The following is a 24,972-nucleotide window of genomic DNA, read 5'->3' as shown; positions in this document are numbered from 1 at the left end:
GAAGATCAGAACCACAAGATTAGGCCAAAACATTGATTACAACTATTTATTTTTTTTTGTATGTAAACTTTCAAAAAGGTGCCTGCTATGTCTGATTCATTGTGAGATACAGAAAAAGAGGAACTTCACCTGAGAAACCCCTGAGCTTTAAATACTTTTTCCAGTTACCACCTATGTGTGTGTCTGTATTTATCTTTTCTGGCCCAAACTTAAATACTGAATTTTCTATTTCTCTTTTTTTTTTCTGAAATTTGAGTGGTTTTGTCTGCTGAAATTATTCCTTGGGTTTAACAGAGACTATCAGTTAATTTTGTACAGCAACAGAGACTTGTTTTTTACGCATGTTGGCATTTTAATTGTTTTATTTGGAACATACTGTGATAAGGTTGTTTGATACCACCTGACTTTATTGAGCAAACTGTGCTGTGAGAGGCTCATGCTGGATACATTTCTGCTCACTAACCAAAAAGAGCACTGCCATTGGGGTTTGTAGCCATCATAGACAAGTTTTTTCCTCATTTCCCTGTGACAGTCAGTGATTAAGTGGAATTAAATAGGATTTCTAGGATCATTTTTTGGTCTTGAAGGTCCCCAGGATTTTGGGCATGAATTTTCCCATTTTCTTGTCTTTTGCATCTGTGTCATACTCCTCTTCACTGGGACTCGTGTGTTCATCCTTCTTGCAGAACACCTCAAACCTGCTGTAGACTCGCTTCTCCTTCCGCATGTTCTCCATTTTTTTCAGGAGGGTGTCTCTATCCTCTGACGGCTGCCGCTGGAGGTTCCGTTTCTGGCTCCCAAAGCTCTCAGACCTGTGGATGTTGCAGCTTTTCTCCTTTTCCCCTTTTCTTTCCAAGCTTGTGGTCGACCTGGAGAGGTCAGGGTTGCTGGTGGATGGCAGCTGCTTGGCCAGCTCGGCTCTGTTCTTCTGGCTGTTGGCAGAGATCTGCTCCAGGATCACCTTGGTATCATCACGCAGGTTGCTGCTGTACAGGATGTTTGCTGTGGAGGAAGGGAACCTCCCTTGTGTTGTCTGGCTGCTCTTGGGTGGGGGTGCTGCTGCAAATTTGGGGTTTTTTTCTTCTTCCATCACTTCCTGGCAGTCCCCTGTGGATGATCGTTTGAGCACCACTGTCTGCTTGTCACATTTCCCACTTTCAGAAGCAGGTTCCTCCTCCAATTTCTTCTCACCTTTTGGGTTCAAAAGCTGCTTCAGCCGTAGCGACCCTTTTCTTAAGAACTCCATGGGATTTTGCTCTTGTTTGGAACAGTCCTCCTCAGATTTGTTGAGAGAGCTGTCAGACCCTTGACTTCTAGACAGGCTTTCTAGAACTGAGGATGTAGTACTTGTCCTGACCTGCGGTTTCTTCACTTCTGTATTGACTAATTTTGGAGAGTCTTCTCTGAAGGTCACTCTGTCCTTCTTCTCTGGAAGAGCCAATTTCTGAGTGTCTCCTACAAATATCAGGCTCTCCTTCTCTGGAAGAGGAGGTTTGTTCTCGATGGGGTAAAATCGGGATGACAGCTTGTCCACCTTAGTGCCAAGATGTGCCAGGGGATCTTTACTCAATGCGTCCCCAAGCTGGGGGGTGGATGAGGCTATTCCAAATGCTCTGTCCAGCTCTCCATGCATTTTGTAAGTACTGCAGGAGTCTTTGGAGTCCAGCACTCTACTCTCCAGAATCTTATACTGCACAGATTTGGTACATTTCTTCTCCGTATTCTGTGATTCCTCCTGCAGGTAACCCGAAACAGCTTTGGTGTGGGTGACAGTGCCCCGTTCCATGTCCTTGCCCACAGCTTTATACTTCTCCAGCAGCTCGGCCACTTTGGAGGAGGCAGCTGTCTTGATGGTTTCATTGTCCTTTGTTAACTCACTGGACATCTGCTCTTTCTGGATCATCTGCACCTTTTCCATTGTGGTGTTGGGCTGATCTAATTTGGCGGCACTGAAAATCAGAGAGGACCTGAGCCTGGAGCTCCTCTGGATCAAGGGATTTATCCTGGACCTGAAGGCATCTGGTTTCATTATTGAGGTTTCTTCACCTGTTCTATCAGAATCTGGAGACTCCTTGGCACTGTCAATTCCCAGTGGCTTGCTATTGAAAGGTGTGGGGGGTTTGAAGGCTGGGACGAGGTCAGTGGGGTGCTTTGTGAGAGGATCCCCAAGAGCATCGTTATATGCCTCAGACTCCATTGGCATCGGGAGCCCTTCGTCTGGTTCAGACTGGTACGCACTGAGATACGAAGAAATCCTCCAGTTCCGTAACCCTGTTCTGTTTTCCTGCGTGTTCTTGTCATCATCCTGGTCTTCGTCCTTGTCCTGTAGGAACAGGCGCTGCTCCAGGCTCTGCTTCTGCGTGGGAGAAGTCTGGCAAATGAATTTCTGTCCTATATTCTGCCTCCGTAACATCATTCCCATGGGGCCATTGCCCGCAGGGTTCAGTTGGTCAGAGCCGTGTCTCACCTCCCTGGAGGAATTTGAGGGCACGTAATCCAGCCGTAAGGGGAAACTCTCTTGTGGGAAACTGGGCTCTAGTTCAGGGTATCGGGGTCCCTCTCCGTAGTCTTCTAGTTCATTGAATCCTGGCCTCCCCCCTCGAATCCTATCAAAGAATCCCTGAGGTCTGCCAGAAAGATGGGGATGTTCAAACTGATACTGGTAGAACTGGTCCTTCTGGAAATGACTGGACTGGATTTTGAACTCGTCCATGTTGTTCATGAACATCTGCCGGGTGTACTGCTTGGCAGAAGCAAAATTTTCAAACGTTCCTTCTGCAAAACTGTGTCTCTTAAAAGCGTCCAGCTCCAGCTGCTTGGAACGGAGGAAACCCCTGACCGGATCCACCTGGGAATTCTCCATTTCCACTTTTTTATACATCCGCATGGCTGACCCCTCCACAGTGTGCCGTAGCATGTCATCCCGTCGAAAATTGGAGAGGAAGTACCTGTCCGGATCCACTCTGTCCATGAAGGAGGGGAAGAGACTCTCATCCCTCTGGAACATCAGGGGGCCTTTTTTGGGAAAGAAAGGCATGTTACTGCCAAAAGGAGCCATGGCAAACATGTTCTCTGCCTTTGCCAAGACGTTGGCTGGAGGAACAAGAGGTTCTGACTGTGCAAACAAAATGCGGAATTCTTCATCAAAGCTGGCCACCAGCTCACCCTGGAAGATGTGCGCAATGCTCCTGTGAATCTTCTCAAAGGACCACATGAAACTGCAGAGAGAACAGAAGTGATGGAAGGTATTACCATTGACTAACTCAGCTCTACCTGTTTTCATTAAAACATTTTCTCACCTGAAGCAAATTCTAAATTTTCTGCTTGAGCAGAAATAGGGCAAAATAACAACAGAAAATTTCCCTGCAGCTACTTGTAACATATAACTGTTCCCAAACCTAACAGCTTGATTGATTTGGGATCATAACTTAGCAGAGAGCCAGTCAGTCATGTCACTCAAGAGTGTGAGGTGATGATAATCCTTATGTGAAGTAGATGTTCCTGTCTTTATCCCTGTCAGTAATGACCTGGACAAAAGTCAGTTTTACACTCAGCACCTGGCAGGTGACACCAGTCCAGGGACCCCAAAGACTGGGGAGATGTGTCAACAGGAACCTCCAAAAAAACAAACCCAAGATCTTACTCCTGGGGTGGCACAATTCTTCCACCCACACAGTTTGGGGGGGACTGAACAGAAGGAGCTGGGCTGGAAATAAGGAAGATGTTCAGTGTTATGGCATCCATATTCCCAAGTCAAGCTCTGCTTTTGTTTTCCCATCTGCTGGCCAATGGGAAGTGGGTAAGGGATCCCTTATTTGGCCTTACTGGTGTGTGCAGGTTTGCTGTAGCTGTTAAAACTGTATCACAACCCAAGAGTGTTCTGACCTTTACAGTTCTCTACCACATGCTGCTGGGAACCATGAGGGACATTTTTGTGAAGTTTGGCTGCCTGCTGGGCTTAACCAAAACCCTTAGAATTACTGTCTTTTTTCTTTTAATTAGTATTTTAATTCTTAATGTGAGGGAAGCTTGGTTTGGGGTTGTCTGGCCTCAAGGAGTTCTTTAGCTGGTGTATCTACCTCCACTGCAAAATGGAGTACTTTTTCCAAAATATTTACTACTCAGTATCCTTCAGTGAGCAAAACTTTTGTCCCTGATACCCATGTGGAAGTGCCAGAATGCTGCTTTACCAATTCACCAGCCTGTCTCTCAGAATCCCAGACTGGTTTGGGTTGGAAGGGATCATCACACCTTGTTTCACCCCAGCCATGTGCAGGGACACCTTCCATTAGCCCAGGTTGCTCCAAGCCTTGTTGAGCCTCATCTTGAACACTTCCACAACTCCCCACTTCAGAACTGATACAATATTTGAAAGCCCAAAGCACATGGGAGTGTGGTAGAAGAAGTCCTGAACAATTAACTTGATGCTCTTGTAAACAAAAAATTATCCAATCAGAACAGTTAGTTGTTTGGTACAGCATCAAATATCAGTAATTCTTCTCAAACGTCAGGGAATAAAATCAAAGTGGAATCTTATTATCAAGGAATGTGCACTTTAATCAGAGTCTTATAATTCTTTTCTTCACATACTGAGTTTTAAAATACGCTTAATTCTATCTGCTTATCTCCCACCACAAGAAGCAACTCATGGTAGGCTTTGAGCACCCTGGCCTAGAAGGTCTCCCTGCCAACAGCAGGGGGAGAAACCATATGAGCTTTAGGGTCTCTGCAACCCAAACCATTCTGTGATTATGTGATTACATTCTTAGAGCATGACAGGTGTTTACCCTATCACCCTTTTAATATGTGGAGGAGAAATTCTACTGCAGTTCACTAAAACATTCTGCCAAAAAATGAACACCTTAGCTGGTCGATTGTTATTCCCAAAAGGGTAGTAATGTGTTAATGGCTGATCTCAGTCCTAACTAAAACCACCCACCTCTATTGCCCAGAGGAGCTGTGGTTGCCCCATCCCTGGAAGTGGCCAAGGCCAGGTTGGATGAGGCTTGGAGCAACCTAGTGGAACGTGTCCCTGCCCATGTGGAGCTGTAGGGGTGGAACAAGATGAGCTTTAAAGTCCCTTACCACACAGACCATACTGTGATTTGATGATTCTGAGAGTGGAGGTCAAAGTTCATTTGGTCCAGACTAAGATGCAAATCTTAACACTCCTTAGGCTATGGCAAATTCTCCCTGGAATGGATCAGATGGGAGCTGAGCTCCTCTTCAGCCAGCCACTTGCACAAAGCACCTAAGTGTCTCTCTGAACTGGACAGAGCTCCTCACCTGTAGTTGCCACTCAGCACCACCATGCAGTCCACCAGCAGGAACTTCTCCTTCAGGTGCCCCTTGAAGGACATCCCTGTGCGGCAGTAGTAGGTTGGGCCAGACACTGTCCTCACCCTCAGGAACTGCAAACCAGAAAGGCATTGACTCAGATGGGACCCTCATTCCCTCCCCTGCCCCTCCTTCCCTGACTCCTTTGAACCTCCATCTTGCCACTGCGATTATCCTCCAGCTCCAGGGGTTCTGCCTGCAGACACACCGATGTACAAACCCTCTCAGCACATCTTCAGTCTTCACCCCATGTCAGCTCTCCTCACTGTCTTCACACTCAACTTTCACCAGGCTACGGCCTGTTCTCCCCTTTCTAAGGTGTTTCCTGCCATACTGGCCCTCTGTGTTGCAGGACACACCCCCTTCGGACACAAATCAGGGCAGGTCTTTGCTCACCTCCACATAGTTCAGGTTGACTCTGCACTTGGCAGCTGTGTCGAGGAAAAGCTGGGAGTTCATTTCATCCAGCAGGATGTAGACGGGCACTCGGCGAGAAGCAGCATCCAGAACCTCAAACAGCAGATCCACATCCGTGAAAATGTCCATCACAATGGCCACCACCTGGGGAAGGGATTGCAGTCAGCCACCTGTGCTTGCCTCATGTCCTGACCAACCATGTTTCCCAGCTTCTCACACTCCAAAGCTGCACTGTCCCCATCTCAGCTTCCTTTTGAAACGGGAAATGTCCCAGTTAAAGGTCTCGATAAGCACTGTGGGCCCCAAACTGGAAAGAGAATTTCTGTCCAGGAAGGTGCATATTCTGTGTATGCAGGTGAGGGGAAACCTCCCTCTGTATTTCCCGACTCATGCATCCCATGATTCCTGAGTTTTTTGGCCATGTAATCATACTGGATGGTCTATGGAGCTGGTCCCCCCAAGTCAACATTCACATGCCATTTTTAGGTAACTTCCTGGCCAGCATTCAGGCAGCTACTACTCAGCTGCATCCATGTGCTGATTATATGAGAAGCAGCTTCACAGGTCTACTGTCCCATCCTTCCCAGCTCCCTGAGTACAAACACACAATGGAAAGCGAGCAAGGAAGGAGCCAAACTCTTCTCAGTGGTGCCCAGGGAGAGGACAAGATACAAACTGAAACACGGGAAATTACAGTTTGGTTACAGAAATGCCTCTGGGACTGTAAGGAGACCAACATGGGAACAGGATGTCCAGAAAGGTTTAGTCTCCACACTTGGGGATGCTCAAATACACATCCTAAGTGACCCTCCTCTGAGCAGGGGGGTAGACAGGACCAGCTCCAGAGGCCCCTTTTCTCTCTCATGTTTTGGGATTCTGTGAACTCTTGGTGTATTTTAGCATGGCCTTGGACACTGTGCCATGACAGGAGAGCAGAGACAAGCTGTGGTGCAGTGAATGGTGGATTTGAATCATCCTGCTCCTTTGTCAGGTTCTGGAAACAAAGTTGAGGGAATTAGCAGAGGACCTGATGTTGCTCAGGCTGGAGAAGTGCTCCTTCCAGTGCCTGAAGTGGCAGCAAGAGAGCTCAGGAGGGACTTTGGACAGGGAGTGACAAAACAAGGGGGAGTGGTTTTACACTGCCAGAGGGCAGTTAGATATTTGGAAGAAATTGTTCCCTGCCGTGAGAAACTGCGGCTGCCCCATACCTGGAAGTGTCGAAGGCCAGGTTGGACAGGACTTGGAGCAACCTGGGATAGTGGAAGGTGTCCCTACCCATGGCAGGGGGTAGAAGTGGATGAGCTTTAAGGTCCCTCTGACCCAAACCACTGCATTATGATTCTCTATTCCGATGCTTCTCTGGCACATGTGTGATTTTACCTCTGCTCTAGCTGGGCTCTCCCTGTCTCACCTGCTGAGCTGCTCGAATCATCCTGCGAGCCTCCTCCTTAATGCTGGGGTTGTCTGGCGGGGGTGGCTGCACCAGTGTTGTCACCTCTGTTCCCCTGAACCCAAAGACCATTGGCCAGCCCAGGTCAAGCTCAGGAATGGCCAGATCTGAGTTCATGGGCCAGTAAGTCCCAGAGGATCCGTCCATGTCATTGTCACCCGCAGTGTCTGTGCTGCCCTCCTGGTTGGCGTACTGGGGCTTCTGGAGGTTCTGGATGATGTGATCGACCTCAGAGGCACAGAGGAAATCAGGAGCTGCCTCCTCGGCCAGGAAGCGCTGGTAACTCTCCTTGCCCTCCTCTGTGAGCACATCCAGGGCCAGGCGGTAATACTCCTTGTAGTGGGGGGGAAGGTAGTTTGGGTCCAGGGGGTTGTCCCCCTGTGAGGAGCTTTGGGATCGACGAGCCATCAGGGAAGGGAAAGCTGGAGGGAAAGAAAACGCATCCCTGAAAGCAGTGTCATGACAGCAACACATCTTCTCATAGGGCAAAGGCAGAGATTAAAAGAACATGGAGCAATGCTGGAGAAAGTTCAATCCAAAGGCATGGGAGCCTAAAATTAGGCAAAGGTGTGAGTCACTTAATCACTACCCTCACACAGTTAACTGTTTTGGGCCAAAATAAGGAACAAATCAGCCAAGTAACACTGGGATAAGCAAGGCCAATGCATCCAACAGAATGCCCAACTTTCTCTTTTAGGCTGCTGGTTGCTAAGCTTCAATATATAATTTTTTGCAAGTCAAGAGCAAAGTTGTAGGTGGTTATTATCTACACTCCATTAAAATTAATTTCCAAATGTTACTGAAGTTATTTACTATGTATAATGTGGCCGTAAACCAAAAGTGCTTGCCTGAACACAAGGGCACCCTCTGGACCCTTACAAATAGAGTGTTATAACCACTTCAGCATGTGATCAGAAGCAGGTGGCGTGTGGGTGCAGGTGAGTACAGGGGTGTCCTGCTGGCGTAACACAGTCAGAAGGCAGAGGAGTCTTCATGAGATGAATGAAGAAATAAAAAACAAGGGATGTGATCACTTCTTCAGTTGCCTCATGTTGAGAAAAAAACAGAGCTAAAGGGGCTTACATGCAATATTTGATAATTGTCTATAGGGGACAATTATTTGAGACTATAGACAAATCTGATTTTAACCTATTTTTTAAGGAAAAGCTTGCTGTGCCACAACAAAATCTGACTGATTCACACATTGCTCAAAGCACTTTGGCTTTAGACTCTGAACTAATGTCAATGCTGGAATGTTCTTTTCCTGCACCCCACCACTGAGGTGCCAGCAGAGACTTACTTCCTCATGACCCCAAAAGAGTGAGTGACTCCTGCTAAGTTTGGTTACTGAGAGTGAGTACAGAAGGTGAGGTTTGCTGCTGCTGTCGTTGCCATACAACACTTCTGCTTCCAGAATGGGAGGGATTGGCATGGATTTAGAGGAAGATAAAGACTTCAGACTATCACTCATTAAGAGCTGTAAGGATAAACTAGTTTGAAGTGCTTATCAGACCTGCCTAGCACACAGCAGTGCTGCGTTACTCCTGCCCCAAACTGAAACTCTTGGTAAAGCTGCATGATACAACAGGAAAAAATATGGTCTTAATATAAGGATAGGAAAATTCCAGCAGGTCCACATGTGATGTATTGCAACAGATAATAATCTTTATAGTCCACACATGCAGCTGCCTTTACAGTCTAAATTGTCTCCATTTATCTTCCCACTCTAATTCTTTTTTTTTTTCCTCTGTGTAAGAGAAAAAAAGTACAGAGCACTCCAGTATGTATCTCTGGTGAAGGTGCCCTGCCCATGCAGGGGGTGTGGAACAAAATGGTATTTAAGGTCCCCTCCCATTCAGACCATCCTAAGATTCTGTGATTTTAGGATGCTCAAGTCACCAATGTTCCTGCTTTTAACTATTTCAGCAGTATCATGTCACTTTAAGGACTTGATCCCATATTCCATCAATCTTGGATAGAAGAACAACATATCCAACTCATCAAGATATAACCCACAAAGGGGACAATGGTCCTACAGCAAACTGCTCACAGTGGTCAGAGATGGGAAGTGTGAGAGACAAACGACCAACTGCAGCATTAAAAGGAAGAAGCATCAGAAGAACCCTGTGGTACTGCTGGACAATCAGAACAGCAGAAGAAATGTCATGCTGGTAAAAGCGGAAATGCAGTTTTATATTGATTAATATAATTATTTCACTACAGTAATGAAAGAAGAGGGAGAATACTGAGCTTTAAATAAGCACCAGGTAATACTGACTGTTACGTGGTAGGACCACAGAAAACAGCAGCACTACACAGGTTCAGGAGGAACACACAGCCAGAGTGGGCTGAGGATATGGACGTTTCATTCCTCACATCCCAAAAAACAGCAGTTTATGCCTGAACTCTGATTCCTCAGTCTAGAGAAGACATTTACAAACTGTGACCAGAGCATCTCTGCTGCCAGCACAAAGACTAAGTGGGCAGAAAATTACCCTTGCAGGTGGTAGGTTCCGAGGGACATCAGGAAACACTCATGCTCAGCTGGGCTGATATGGGAGAACTCCGTCATTGCTCTGCAATTCCCTGACAAGAGGGTGCAGCCAGATGGGGGTTAGGCTCTGCTCCCAGTTCTTACTGTGAGGAGTCACTCAAGTTCCCCAGCTGCTAGTGGTGCTCAGTATATTTGTGAGTAAGAAGGGAAAATGGTACCAGCAAAGAAGTAAATTTGATGTGAAAGCAAACTGATCCTCATGGGTTTCTCTGAGGCACCAGGAAAATATGGATGTGGAGGTGTGGGTGTCCTGGTACCACTGAACACAGTGGGCTGCTGGCCTGGATGGGATGATCAGGGGGAGCTTGCAGGGGATGTTCGGAGGGAGCCTGGAAAACTCTGCACTTACTGTGTGTGTATTTTTTCCTCCAAAATAGACCCATGAATTCGAACTGTGAAAAAAACCCCAGAAACTGTGTTTGTGCCCTTGTGTCTGCCCCAGTTCTGCATGTGCTCCATGGCTTGGAACCACCTGGTCTGGTGGAAGGTGTCCTTGCCCAGCACATACGGTAGAACAAGATGAGCTTTAAAGGTCCCTTCCAACCCAAACCATCTTGTGCTTCCATTATTCCATTAATTGCTGGCATCCTTTAATTCCCTGGGTTGCAACAAGAACAATACCACATTGATGAATTCTCAGTTTGCATGAAAAATGATGGTTTATACATATAAGTAAACAAAGAAATAAACAGCTATACACACACACATACACACACACATATGTGTATATATATATACATGCACAAAATTCTGGGTATTTCATTAATCTTCCAAAATCCTTCCCTCTCAGGTAAAGCAGAAGGGAAGAAATCATCTGGAACCCCAAAGGATATTTATGATCTGTAACTTTCCTGGGTGTGAGATGAGTTCAGGTCAAGGAATAAATAAAATTTCTTCTGTTACAGCCCATCTTGCTGAATTCAGATGGACTCTGCACTTAGGTAATGGATTTTTTTTTTTTAATTTCATTTTGCTCTGTTCCAGCTCCTGGGATCACCTGTCTGCAGCTGTGGTAACCAGTGGCAGGACTCAAGGGAGCAGCTGGAGCTGGATCAGGGGAGGGTTAGGTTGGAAACTAGAAAAAGGTTCTTTACCCAGAGGGTGGTTGGGCACTGAACAGGCTCCCTGGCAGAGTTCAAAAAGCATTTGGGCAATACTCCCAGGTACACAGTGGGACACCTGGGGGTGGTCCTGTGCAGGGCCAGGAGTTAGCCTCCATGATCCTTGTGGCCCTTCCAACTCAGCTTACTCTCTGATTCTGTGACTCTAAGCAGGGGTTGGCTCCTTGTTAGAACCATCACAACTGTCAAAGAAACTAAGTCACAAACTTAAAATACCCCAAATGTAGATTTTCAGCCGGTAACTACTAATTAATAGAAAATTTTACTTACTGATGTGTTGCAGTAATGTCAAGACAGACTGGACTAGCATCACCATCAGTCCTTTATTAAAAAAACTTTTTATGCCTTCTTTCAGTACACTTCTTTCCAACAACTCTGACTCCTTCCCTCATAGGCAGCTTAATACAGTACTGACTCCTGATCTTACAGGCAGCTCCACACAGCTCTGACTCCTTTCACTCTGTATGACTAGCTAAACCCCAAGCTGTCCCTTTCCCAGCTGCCTAACCCTGTCTGTCCCTTACCACAGCCAGCAGGATCTGGGTCTCAAGCTCGAACTCAAGCTAAGACTGGTGACCAGCTAACCCACTCTTTTATAACACCCAAATTCATTGGGCAGGCACAGATGTTTCCACTCTCAGTAATCAGTACTGCTGTAATTCATCAGGAGAGATTGCCTTCTGAACTATCCTGCACTATCCTTTCAACCTATCTTCCTACACTGACATGCTTGTTTACTTTATTTAATTAATAATTTAATTTTATTTTAATTACTGGTCCCAGTTTACAAAAATCTTCTGACACGACTAATGAGGATTTTGGGGAAAAATTAGAATACTAAAAAGAATAAGGTGTGGCAATTTGCTTAGGGGTCTTTATAATGGGTAACAAAATATTCTTTATAATGGATAACAAGATATTCTGTGTGCAGTTACAGCTCAGGCAGTGAACTGTCAGTGGGTACAGGAGGAGATGAGCTCATGTCAACCTAGCACTTGCAGCTGTGAGCAGTTGTGTGATGGATTCAGCCAGAGGGAACCCCTGAACATCCATCCTTCCATTTCCATGACAGTATTGGAAAACTAAGGCCCTGCAGTCCAAAAACCCTGCAGTGCACCTCCAGAAGGGAAGAAGAAAGCTCAAGCACACCACCAAAGTCCTCCATGCTTTCAACAGCCACAATTTTATCAGGAAAAGCTTCCCAGGAAGAGTGGGAGAGAACTGTCCCAGCATTAGACAGGAAAGGAAAGGAAAGGAAAGGAAAGGAAAGGAAAGGAAAGGAAAGGAAAGGAAAGGAAAGGAAAGGAAAGGAAAGGAAAGGAAAGGAAAGGAAAGGAAAGGAAAGGAAAGGAAAGGAAAGGAAAGGAAAGGAAAGGAAAGGAAAGGAAAGGAAAGGAAAGGAAAGGAATCTTGCTACAGATGATCTGGGAAAAAATCCCAACAATTGCTTTAAGCTGAATTTTTTGATCAGGAAACACTGATACAGGACCTGAGACGTTCTTTGGACCACTGAGCACATTGGCAACATCCCTACTGATCCTGCAGGCAAACCCCTGATGCTTCAAGGAAAGAAAAACTCCAGAAGGTAAATTAGGCAGCAAGGGGGAAAATCTACTTCTCCCCATCACCAGGCCCTCAGGTCTTGGGAAAGTCACTATAAATAAAGTGCAAACAAAGCATGGCCAGGGCAGCAGTTGAGGCGTTCACAGAGAGGTGCTCCATGTCACCTGGAATGCCCAAAGGTACCCTGCCTGGCCTCCAGCTGCTGCCGAGGAGCCTGTGAGTCTCTGTGAGGCTGGTGTCACCCTGCTGTGCTTTAGATGCCCAAAGGCACCTGGAATGTCCCAAAACGCCCAAGTTTCAGAACCAGGATTACTCTGCAAGGATCAGTGACCAAATGCATATGTATAATGTGCCTATCTGCACCACCTTACAGGAGATGGAAAATAATAATATCCAAGAAATATGGAATATGATTCATCTTCTAACACACATGCTCATGTTTAAGCCATGTATTGTCTTAATTCTTCTCCAAGATATTAACAAACCAGCCTGATAAAGCCTCAGTGCTCAGACTTCAACTGTTTTAACTCCGAGATTCCCCATTACCCTGTCACGCAATCCATCCTACCAAAATCCTGCTTGGAACCATCAATGCCTTATACCAGAATTTACTTAGAGGATGGAGGCAACTTTGACAGGGGGACGAATCAGACACTGGGGACACACTCTTCCCTGTGAGGGTGGTAAGGCCCTGCACAGGCTGCCCCAAGAAGCTGTGGCTGCCCCATCCCTGGAAGTGTTCAAAGCCAGGCTGGACAGGGCTTGGAGGAACCTGGGCTAGTGGAAGGTGTCCCTGCCCATGGCAGGGGTGTGAGGCTGGATGAGATTTAAGGTACTTCCAACCCAAAACATTCCACAACTCCTTCGCAATACCCCATCTAAACACTATTCTTTGACAGAGGGGAGGCCATTTCCTCCTGTCCTGTCACTCCAGGCCCTTGTCCGAAGTCCCTCTCCAACTCTCCTGGAGTCCCTTCAGGCCCTGGAAGGGGCTCTGAGGTGTCCCTGCAGCTTTCTCTACCCCAGGCTGAACACCCCCAGCTGTCCCAGACTGTTTACAGAGCAGCAGGGTTCAAGCCCACTCCTATGTGTCACAGTGTCACTTTTCCACATTCTAGAAGTCTATTACCATTATTTGGCATTTCATGCACTCCTCTGCTATCCTAAGTGATCATTCCATGAAATTATGTCCATAAATTTAGAAGTATCACCACTCATGACCAGAACCTTTAGAACCAGATCTGCAAAATTGAGTTCCTCCCCAAGAAATCCTTATCCCAGGACAATGGCTGGGACAAGCACAAGCACAGACAGGTACACAGAATGGTGTGATAAAAAACACAATCTCCCGAGCTCGAAAGGACACATGAGGGCCATCAAGTCAAACTCCTGGCCCTGCACAGGAAGCCCCAAGAACCCCACAGAAAGAAGGTGGTATGAGTACTGTTGGCACTCTCCTTCGCACACTGATCTGGGCTGGTGGTCAGGTTTTGCAGGAGGAAGCCGCAGGAGAACAGCAGGCTGTTTGCAGTAACTCCTCCCATGCTCCAGGGCAGTGGATAAAGAAGAGCACGAAGCAGCCTGTTGGAAACTTAACAAGTGGGAGATGAAGGCCGATAGAATGGGCTGAGGAGAAGCAGGATTCAGTTCTCCTCCGCCTGTCTGCCTGGGCTGTGCCAAGACACCGCGCTGGCTGCTGCTCCTGCTGCTGCCGCTGCTCTGATCCTGCTGCTGCTGTGCCGGTGCATGAGGAGTCCCAGTGGAGTCACTCCCCTCCGTTACCAAAAAAACATCAGAAGGAGAGGAACAGGTGGAAAGGAAGGAGCATGCAGGTCTCAACCATCGCTGTGCTACGAAGATCAAGGTGGGGGTGAGGAGGGACTCTCCAAGGGAGATCTCCCTTCGGCTTGGCCTGACATCTGCCTTTGTTCCCACTGGTATAAATGGGAGCAACTTTACTGGCTGTGATACCTGTCACATGCATTTGGTTTTGAGATTCCTAAAACCTGTCAGACCCTCTTAGTAAAGGGAAGAGTCAGGCAGATTCCTCCACACAGAAAAACACTCAACCACATGGAACATTTAATGTGAGGAAAAGTGGCTGACAGATGAAGCTGGACATAAAAACTGTCCCTTTACCTCTGGATTCATTATAGGAGCAGAAGCTGGGAAAAGCACAAACCTGTTGACTTGGGCAGCATTTGGTGCCTGTCCATATTGTGCTCCATTTCAACAGACTTTTACTGGTTTTGGCTTTTTTTTTCCTAACAGAGCAGCAGGAAATCACAGATTCAGACATGCTGGAATCACCACAAAGCCCTACAGACTAAAATAAATAAACAAAAGAACCTGCCTTTCTCCAGAGCCTTTGTGCTGGGTGTGAATCAAGGGCGCTGGACCATGTTTGCCCAGTCTAAGCAAAAGGGAACAGGCTCAGTACTCCCCTTCTCTCTCATCTGCTGTGCCTGGTGCCAGCCCTGCTGATGCCTCAGCACCTGGGGCTGGCTCCATCTGCCTTCCCAGTGCTGACTCCAGTGCTTGTTGTTACGTGTTCTGCCTGCACAGCCAGTTCCCAGGCTGCCTCGCTCAGGTGATCCCTTCCCTGGCTGGACCTGCTCCGCTGCTTTGGGACACTCCCAGGAGCTGAGGCTGCTCAGGGCCTGTAGCACCCAGGAAGGAACTGCCTGGGAGGAAGCAGGGCTGGATCCCACAGTCTGGAAAGTGCCAATCTGTTCCCCAGACCCCTTATGTGCAAATACGGACAAAAGTTCCTGGGCTTTCACTGCCCTAGATACCACCAAGAAAAGAAAGGCAGCACAGACAGACTATTCTTTAGCCCACACTCTGCACCACCAGCCACAAACCCCTCAGTGCTATCAACACTTGAAGGACTTCCAAACCATGGGCAAAAAATGAACCAAGGCATTTTTGATCCCTGTGATGGGTCTCACCTGGCCTGTACATCACTGACATCTCTTAGGCTAAGCTGTGAAAAAATCCCCTGTATTTCCAAAATGTCTCAATACACAAAGTCTACTAATCAATTATTTAAAAGAAAATATTTGGCCTAAAAAACCAAAAAATACCCCAAACAAACAAACAAACCAACCCCCCCACACACACACAAAAAAAACCCCAAAAAACCCCGAACAAAACAACAGCAACAAAAAAACCAACCAAACAAAAAACAACAAACAAACAAACAAACAAAAACAGGAAAGACCCTATGCAAACATGCAAACAGACTGCTGATGTTCTGGGAGGGTTGGGTTTATGAGAGGACAGCAATGCCTGAGGGAAAATGACTGGAGCAGACATGGTGACAATGAGACATGGAAAGTGTTAGCTTGCTGTCAAGAAAATGCTGTATTTGGTAAATGACCTGGGAAGGGACCTGTCTCCTCAAATACGGTTTAAGGTGTGGGGTTTTTAATTCTGCACTGTGTGCTGGAAGGACAAGCGAGTGCCGTCTGATCTTTCTGCAGAGGAAGAACCTGTATGAACAGCAGGACATGCTCGTCCTCTCCAGAAGCTGCTTCTGCATGTGCTCATTTTCTGTCCTAAGGGTTGAACTTCTCCTGAAAAGAAGAAGTGATCCTGAAAAGGATCTTGCCAGTCTCACAGGGGTGCAGCATTTGTAGTTTTGAAGTGTAGCCCAGAATTTCCTACTTTGGCCAGAACATGTGGCCAGGAAGTCATAAAAGAGCTGGGGCAAACAGGAAGCCGTCCAGAGCAGCTGTGGCTGCCCCATCCCTGAAGTGCCCAAAGCCACACTGGATGGGGCTTGCAGCAGCTGGGACAGTGTAAGGTATCCATGGCAGGGGGCTGCAGGTGATGGCTGAAGGTCCCTTCCAACCCAAACCATTCCATGGCTGCATGATAATGGATGCTGGACACCTTCCTATGAACTGTTCTTCTCACCAAGCAAGGCTCAGGCACATTTCTCCGAACAGGACAGTGAAATATGGGCAATAACCTGGAACAGAAACTTTAGCAGCTACAACTGCCTCTGACAAGTCCCAATTCTTATTTTTATTCTTTCCATTCTTCTCTCTGCATTTCCTCCTGACTCTCACCATGTTCTCCTCAATGTCCTCTTCAGACAGTAAGCTCAAAGCCTGAATTACTGTCAAAATTTCTGGTCAGAATTTGTTATTCCTGTTAAAATGCTATATAATGCTACCAGACCTTCTCCTCTGGCCAACTTAACAGCTGATCACTCCATGTTAATCCATCTGAGAAAATGCCAACCATTCTTCACTCCGGATGGTCTTATGTGGATCTCAGTCATCATTAAAAAAAAAAAAAGATAGTAGCTCTGCCTGCTGCTGCGAGTGTCACTTCAGAAGTTTTGACCATCAGATGAAAAATTGCTTCAGTTAATCTATTAATCAATTTTTTCACTGAGCTTCCAGAGAGAGCAGCTACACTTTCTGTGTTCATACTTGTGGCAGCTGACCCTGATAAATGGCTCCAAGAACTCTTTCTGTGTCTCTGGTGAACAGTGAACGCCCTGAACGCTACAGGCACGTGGCAGTGTGGAACTGGGAGCCTGGTCTGCACCTCCAACACCACTGCACTCTCACTCATCCCTGCTTACTAGGGCAAGGGATCCCACAGAACATTTTTTGCTGGAGAATCAGAAAAGTGGCCAGACATTCAGCATATCCAGGAGATCTTTCTGTAGGCCAGAGGAAGGGAAAAGTGGCAGAAGAATTACGTGCTGTAATTTTCTTTGTGGTTACTGAGACACCTGTCAACATGTCCCACAGTGGCAGCACGTGAACCTGTCAGCCTTAACTGTCCCATGCAGTGAGGGCACAGAGTGGACAGGGCAATCTGAGCTGTGGGGAGTCACCAGCACAAAACCTGATGTTTACAGCAGCTGGAAATGAAATATCATCCTGTGTACAAAAGGTATCTCTTAGCAGATTACCTGAATAATCACAGAATCCTTTGGGTTGTAAAAGCCCTGAGACCCTCGAGTCCGACAGCCCTCCCAGCACATCCAAGGCCACCACTAACCCATGTCCCCAAGCACCACATCTATGACAGCAATGCTCATGCCACATTCACTATCCTTCAACCAATCCCTTTCCCTGGGTTTTTATTCAAAAGGTAGCAAGTATAAGGAAGCCTAAAACAGAGAACTTAAAAAAAGTGACAAACAGTGTAAGGTCTAATTTGGAGAAGGAGAACCATGTGCTGCCCTTAACTTTTACTTTCCACACACACTGATTTTAGAAATGCATTCATCGATCTCCTCTTCCTCACTAAGACTATAAAAATCCTGCATATGGGGCCTGATAAGCAGTCCAGACGTGTCCCATGTAAAATGCAAAGAATTCCAATCCTTCAGGGTTTGGAGGTGAATTGCCATTGCCTGGAAAGTTGTAGTTGCCAGAAAAATTATGTCTAGAACATAGGTAAATCTGTCCTGAGCCATGACCCTGCTCTGACACAAGCATACAGACATTTCCACACCTATAGAATCTCAGAATCAGAGACTGGTTAGAGATGGAAAGGGCCTTCAAACCAATCTTGTTTCACCTCCCTGCCATGGGCAGGAACAAGTTCCAATAGACCACGTTGCTCCCAGCCCCATCCAGCCTGGTCTTGAACCTTCCAGGGATGGGGGAACAACTTTTTCTTTTGGCATGCAATTTCCCCTAAACCATATGAAGAGCAAGTCTTTTTTTCCCCCCCTCAGAATAGTCCTATTGCCAAGTCACAGCAAATCCAACTCTCTTTTTACCCCTCAAATGCAATTATCAAGTCCCTCTGGTAAATGGAAGTGAGACTAAAATGGAAACAACTTTCTCTCCCTAAAATGCAGCTCCCATGTGTCCATCCAAGGTGGTTGGGTCACACTGTGCTTTCCTGCCTTCTGATCCAGAAACAACATACGCATAGGGAACTGGTGTTTAGCACTGCTGTCACTGCTCTGATTTGGGGTAGTTTGCTATTACTGACCTATTTTTGGCCTGTCATGCAGCTGAGCTTATTTCAGCTTCCACAAATTAGATGTTTTCAGCAGCAGAAGAATGTGATCAGTACTTCTTTCACAGGTGCCTCTTCCCTTTCTAACTGTTCTAGGAGAAGCCAATCCTCAGGCCAGGCAAAATTCATAATTGACCCCTATTGACCTTGGCCAATTTAGAGTGAGCAACACGGAACTCTCCTCTCCTCTCCTCTCCTCTCCTCTCCTCTCCTCTCCTCTCCTCTCCTCTCCTCACAACTATGGAAAACTCAGCAATTGCTAGCCCATATGCCTGTGCACGCCTGTCCACATGCATCTGTCCGTGCTCAGCTGTGCCAGGGCTCGTGGGCCATGTCAGCATTCAATGCACACCCAACCCATGTGTGTTGAATGCAGGGGCCTTGGGAGCTGCTTCCCAGCTCCTTGCCCACTGTAGGCCTCAGCCCCCACAGCACATCCCGTCTGTCCCAATCTCCTGGCCATACATCCCTACAGCATTCCTGGTCCAAAGAGGAGGCCAGCTTGGGCTCCATTATGGGGAGCTCAGTCAGGCTGCAAGACTCTTCCCAAAGAATGAGACTGAGTTCGGGAATATCTGCTCCTTAGGGATTTCTCAAAGGGGAAGTGACACAATTGTGTGGTGTTTGATAAGTAGTTTTGATCTGAGGACAAAAGGGTCCCTTCCCTTGCCATCTCTAACACAGTTGGGACATTCCAGGTCCCTTCGCTCACCATCTCCAATCGCTGCTGCCTGCAATGGGACATCGTGGGTCCATTTCTTCCCCATACCCACTCCCTGCTGCCAGCACTGGGACATTCTTTCACCCCCCCCTTGCCCCTCTCTTCTCCTCCTGTGTCTCTCCTTTTTCACCATTGTAGCATGACTGCGAGCTCCTGCCACTGCATAGAAGCAGACATCTCCTGCCCATGGGCTGGCTGCCTGTAGAATTCCCTGTCCAGGATGCCAGGTGCTCAGCCCCGTGCAGATGAGCAAGACAGGCCCTCCCCAGCCCTTGCCCTCCACCTCGTGCAGCCATACAAGTACCCCGGGAGGTATCTGCCGTTCTCCTACCTTACCAGGGAGGCCGGGCAGGTGGTGGGTACGTAGTGGGTCACTCTCTGGCTCAGGCGGCCATGCAGGTAGGTAACCACGAGATCTCCACCCTTCTCTACCTTCCCAGGTGAGCTGGGGCAGGTGGTGGGTCACTCACTGCTCACTTGGACGTGCCTGCAACCTGATTCACCTGGGAGCCAGGCGAGCGAGGCTCCACCCAGGGCAGAGCGGGGGTGAGTAAGAGCGAAAGGCAAACTCCGGAGAGCTGTTCCCTCCCCGGGCGCGCAGGGAGCCAGAGATAAGGGCTGCGCATTCCTGAGCCGCCGGAGGCCTCTCCCTTCCCGTCTGCCCTGAGCCTGTCAGACCAGCTCGGGACTGGGACTGAGAGCGGGGCAGGGTAGGGCCGGGCCGGGCCGCAGCCCCTGTGCTGTGCCGGGCCTTGGCACAGACCCCCAGCACAGCCCTGGCCGCAGACCTCGAGCCCAGGCCCGAGCAGGGCTCTGTCGTGACCCTGCGGCTCCCGGGAAGGGGGATTTGGGCTCCTCGGGCATTTCTCGTGCTCTGGGTGTGTTTGGGACAGACGAGCAGCAGCTCCAGGGCAGTGGCACCAGGAGAGGTTAGGGGCAGCGGGATGGGCGCTGTGCCGCCCCTGTCCCTGGGGGTGCCGTGGAGGGGCTCTGAGGCCTCCTGTCCACCCCCATCGCCGTCCCAGCTCCCGGAGCCGGAGCCCCCGGGCAGGGAAGGGTTAAGCGAGATTCCCCGCAGCCTCGGGCGTGGCAGCGCCTGTTCCACCTTTCATGTCCCAGCTCGTCCCGCCCGGCAGCCGCCGCCGCGAGGGCCGGGCCGGCGCTGACTCAGGCGGGGGTGCGGCAGGCGGAGCGGGCCGGGGCTGAGGGCTCGCAGCGGCAGGGAGGGGTGAGCACCGTGTGCCGGCTCTGCTGGGCTACCTCCGGCCTGGGGCAGGCCTGGGCTCCTCTCCTGAAGGACACTGAGGGGCTGAAGCGAGTCCAGAGAAGGGAACAGAGCTGGGGAAGAGTCTGGAGCACCAGGAGCGGCCGAGGGAGCTGGAGGTCTCAGCCTGGAGAAGAGGGGGTTCAGGAGGGACCTTCTTGCTCTCTACAACTCTGTAACAGGAGGGTAGAGCCAGGTAGAGCCAGCAGGGGCCAGGCTCTGCTCCCCGGTAATAAATGGCAAGATGAGAGATCATGGCCTCAAGCTGCAGAGGTTTAGGTGTGATATTTGGAAGATTCCTCCAGGAAAGGGCTCTCCAGCCCAGGTACAGCTGCCTCACACAATGGTGGAGTCCCCATCCCTGAGGAGATTTAACAGTGGTGTGAATGTGGCACTTGGGGACGTGGGTTAGTGATGGTCTCGGGAGTGTTGGGGGAGCAGCTGGACTTAAGTGATCATTGAATGATGGATCGGTTTGGTTTGGAAGGGACCTTACACCTCGTCCAATTCCACCTCCCTGCCATGGGCAAGTTCCACTATCCCAGGTTGCTTAAAGCCCCATCCAGCCTGGCCTTGAACACTTCCAGGGATGGGGCAGCCACAGCTTCTCTGGACAACCTGTGCCAGGGTCTCACCACCCTCACAGGGAAGGATTCCTTCCCAACATCCCCACTAAACTCCCCTCTGGCAGTGGGATGGCATTCGCCTCTGTCCTGTCACTTCAGGCCCTTGTCTGAAGTCCAGACCTCTTGGAGCCCCTTCAGACACTGGAATTGAGGTAACCATTCATCAACTGCTTGGTTACTCTTCCTGTCAGCAGAACACTTCTGCTCTCTAATGGAATGTCTTTGTTTACCTCCCTGGTATAATACCTTTTCTCTGATCAGGAAACTGCAAAGGATCTGTTTTGAGGCCCCCAAGACTGATGATGTTGCTGGTAGTGTCATGGTTATGATATGCCTGTTAAAGGTAGAATCTGTCAGACTGGACACTGGTGAATACTGCAGAGGTGGCTGCATCAGCACCAGCCATCCCATGCTCATCCCATAAATCTTGGAATGGTGTCACTATGTACGTGGGGCAATTCAGACCTTCCAGACCAAAAAGATGAACTGTAGCTGAACCCCACTGGATACAAGGGAGCTACATCATCTATCTGATAGCTCAGATATAAATTTAGATTGGATAAGCAGTGCCCCTGGTATGAAGCTGTGATTCAGAATGAGCTGAACCAATCCTCCCTATAAGGAAAGGCAGTTTCAATATGAGTTTGAAGCTTTTGTCTGTATCATACTGAAATATGAATTGGTGAAATCCCTCGGAAAGTCAGGTTTTGTTTCATTAGTTTTTCTACAACGTTTCAGTGTGTAGCTTTGCAAACCTCCTTAAATAATGATGAATTGTAGTCTGGAATGAACTGTAAAGGAACTTAAAATCTTTGTGAACTTTGGCTTTTAGATTCTATCACCAAGCAAGGACCTGTGTGAGTTATTCTGAGATATTATTACGTGAGGGAAATCCCAGTAAAAACACATTGGCCTTCACAGAGTTTGTGGTCAGAACTACCCCCTACACTATTGTTTCAGCCTTTATCTCACACCAGTTTAATCTGCTTCATTAAGTATCATAACTTGTATTTGATTAAAGTACTTCTCAGTAAGGTAAATACAATTATCACCTTTCAGCCTTCTCACTATTAAACAGAATACATTTTAAATCTCTCATTTTCTCTTTTCCCTATCACTTAAATGGTATTTGTGGACCTTTTCTGTTCCAGCTTTTCAAAACCAACTTTCAAATCGGAATATCAAACAGGATGCTTTTACTTTCAGTTTCACTACTGCTGTATACACAAATGCATCACCAGTACTTCATTACAGTAGGTTCGACTTCACCTGACCCAATTTCTTTTGCACTCCAGAGTGAGTATTACCTGGAACTGTTGATTTTAAAGCTATTCCTAATGGAATAAAAAGGCCTGTATCCTTCCACTTAGGAATTACTAATAAAGCTTTGTTGCTTTTCTGTTCTGCATGTTGGTTGTGTTTATTTTCTTGTAGTATTTCCAAGATAATATTATTTATTTTAGAGAATCTTCTTTCACTGTAAATGCAGTGTACATGTGTAAGTGGTGTTTGTTTGGTTTTTATGAATTACAATGTGTTTGCATTGTTACACTGGATTACTACAGTAATCTGGGTAATTACTGTTTGTCACCAGTGTCATACTAGGCTCCCTCTGCCAACAGCCTGCAAACAAGGGACACTTGTGTCCCGGACCGATGATGTCTGGATTAAAACAAAGCGTGTGGAATGAGTGTGAGACCTAATTTCAGATTGTGGTAGCTGCTTCTGCTGGGATTGCAGCTCTTGGAGCCAGCACAGCATGGCAGTGACCAGCCTGAACGGGTGGGCAGCAGCAGGGAGAGCTCTGCTGCACTGTTCTTCCCGTGAGCCCACACAGCCCACATGTGTCAGACAGGTCATGCTGGGGTACTGCTGTAGCCCTCAGTTTTGGCAGCAGGCGAAACAGGAGCACTGCAGGGGATTGCAGCACTGATCGAGAGGAGATTGAACAAAATTGTGTCCTCAAGTGCCACAGAATTTAAAACACGTGGGGATATGGCACTCAAGCACATGGTTTAGTGGTGAACATGGTGGTGGTGCTGGGCTGGTAGTTGGTCTTGATCCTCTTAGGTTTAGGGTGACTGTAATGATTCTGTGATTCCATTATTTTAAAACTGAAATGGAAATCTGACCTGACAGGAGCTTGGCTTCTGGTAGGTTTAGATGGGATACTGGGAGAAAGTTCTCCCCTCTGAGGGTTGTGAGGCACTGGCACAGGTTGTCCAGAGAAGCTGTGGCTGCCCCATCCCTGGAAGTGTCCAAGGCCAGGTTGGATGGGGCTTTAAGCAACCTGGGATAGTGGAAGGTAGCCCTGCCTGTGGCAGGAGGTGTGATTGGATGGGCTTTGTGGTCCGTTCTCACTCAAAACATTCCATCGTTTTGTGATTACCACACTTGGCCCCTGGCTCCATCCACCAGGGGGCTGGTGGCCCACTGTAATCACTGACAGAATGCAAGGAACAGACACATTACCTTCCCCAAAGGCACCATGAGCAGAAACAAGGTAATCTGGAGAACAGGAACTCATTCCAGAGTCACTTCTTTAGTAGTGCACATCCACAGGCTCTTTGATAATGGAGGAGAAGGTGGTGAATCTTCCCCTTGACTCCAAACTGGTGACTCATCCCAGCTGCCACTCTGGGTTTGATCTGTTCAGGCTCTGCATTTGTACATATCAGATTATCTGGGTTAAGTGCAGCTTTGTTCTCACCCTTTGTCTGTCTGCTCTGAAGCTGTTTAACGTGATCTGCCTGTTATTATGCCAGCTCAGTTTCAAGGAGTCCCAGGCACTGACTGGCACTAAGCACTGAGTTGATTTTTTCTGCAGTGCCTGCAGGCTCGGTCAGTCAACTCGCAGGTCCCTAATCCAATTCCCACCCCCTGCTGTGCTAACAGAATTGGAAAAGTCTTTTTAGTGGTTGCATGAGTCATCCCCTCTAGTTCTTCACAGTGAGATTTTATTATGAAGAACTGTGGAAAAATCCCACATTATTCTAACAAGCAGAACTGACATCTTCATGTAACCCTGGGAGTGGGAACAGTAATGTGGTCTTGCACAGTTTCACTGTTAGAAGTTGTTGCTTTTTTAAAGAAAACTGCCTTCAATTAATGGGGCTGATGGGAAATAATCTGCAAAGAATCAGTGTTATATAGCAGCACTGTTTGGGCATGAAGCTGTGAGGGTTTGCTGGCTTTTTGTTTACCAGTGTTCAGCCCTGACAGCCAACCTTTCCTTCTGGGGAAAAACCCAGGAAGGGTCCTTGACCTAAGGAAGGTTGGTGCCTGGGATCAGGTCACCTGGCCTTAACCTCTGACCACACTGGAGGGTCCCCTATGAAGACAGGGGGGGTTCAGAACATTCACTATGACCTAATTAAGAGAAAATCCAGACCTGCTTGGCTGGGCCAGTTAATGCTCCCCTGCAGGAACAAAGATATCCAGAGCCAGAGCTCATCCTTGCACTGGCAGAGCTTCTATCTTCAACAATCACGGGAGACACATTTTAATTTCTAGTCCAGACTTGTCACAGTCTGAAACGTCCTTATGAGGGGACAAGGTGCAGACACTGTTCTCTTCTCTGTGGTCACCACTGACAGGATTCAAGGGAATGGCCTGAAGTTGTGTCAGGGGAGGGTTAGGTTGGGAATTAGAAAAAAGTTCTTAACCCAGAGGTTGGCTGGGCACTGGAACGGGCTCCCCAGAGCAGTGCTCACAGCACCAAGCCCGTCAGAGCTCAGGAGGTGTTTGGCCAATACACTTTGGCACATGGTAGGAGTCCTGGGGACGGTCCCGCGCAGTGTCAGGAGCTGGACTCGATGATCCCTGTGGCCCCTTCCAACTCAGTTTACTCTGTAATTCCGTGATTCGTACAAACTGTGCAGCAGCGTGAACAGAAGGCAAACCAGATTTTGCACTGGGC

The 24,972-nt window shown here is 48.0% G+C and overlaps 1 protein-coding gene across 1 annotated transcript; it reads right to left on the bottom strand.

Annotated features, from left to right (window-relative positions):
* Positions 1-394: 394 nt before the first annotated feature.
* FAM83H (family with sequence similarity 83 member H) lies at positions 395-23,550 on the bottom strand. Its single transcript, XM_062505095.1, has 5 exons — positions 23,526-23,550; positions 7,166-7,626; positions 5,734-5,898; positions 5,287-5,411; positions 395-3,218 (listed from the first exon to the last, which is right to left on the bottom strand). Exons 2-5 carry the CDS (start codon positions 7,610-7,612, stop codon positions 569-571), a joined length of 3,387 nt encoding a protein of 1,128 aa, XP_062361079.1. The 5' UTR covers positions 7,613-7,626; positions 23,526-23,550; the 3' UTR covers positions 395-568.
* Between the last annotated feature and the right edge of the window lie 1,422 nt (positions 23,551-24,972).

Source organism: Cinclus cinclus, chromosome 1, assembly GCF_963662255.1.
Source record: "Cinclus cinclus chromosome 1, bCinCin1.1, whole genome shotgun sequence".
Lineage (NCBI taxonomy): Eukaryota > Metazoa > Chordata > Aves > Passeriformes > Cinclidae > Cinclus > Cinclus cinclus.
The sequence above is the reverse complement of the archived record's forward strand: the minus strand, read 5'-3'. Positions and strand labels throughout refer to the sequence as shown.

What these genes read in the sequence shown, in the direction of transcription:
- FAM83H (XM_062505095.1), bottom strand. Translation starts at nt 7,612, where the DNA reads ATGGCTCGTCGATCCCAAAGCTCCTCACAGGGGGACAACCCCCTGGAC. An exon ending in TGATTCGAGCAGCTCAGCAG is followed by an intron (nt 5,899 to 7,165) that starts GTGAGACAGGGA and finishes TCCCTTCCCCAG; the next exon opens with GTGGTGGCCATTGTGATGGA. An exon ending in TCAACCTGAACTATGTGGAG is followed by an intron (nt 5,412 to 5,733) that starts GTGAGCAAAGAC and finishes TCTGGTTTGCAG; the next exon opens with TTCCTGAGGGTGAGGACAGT.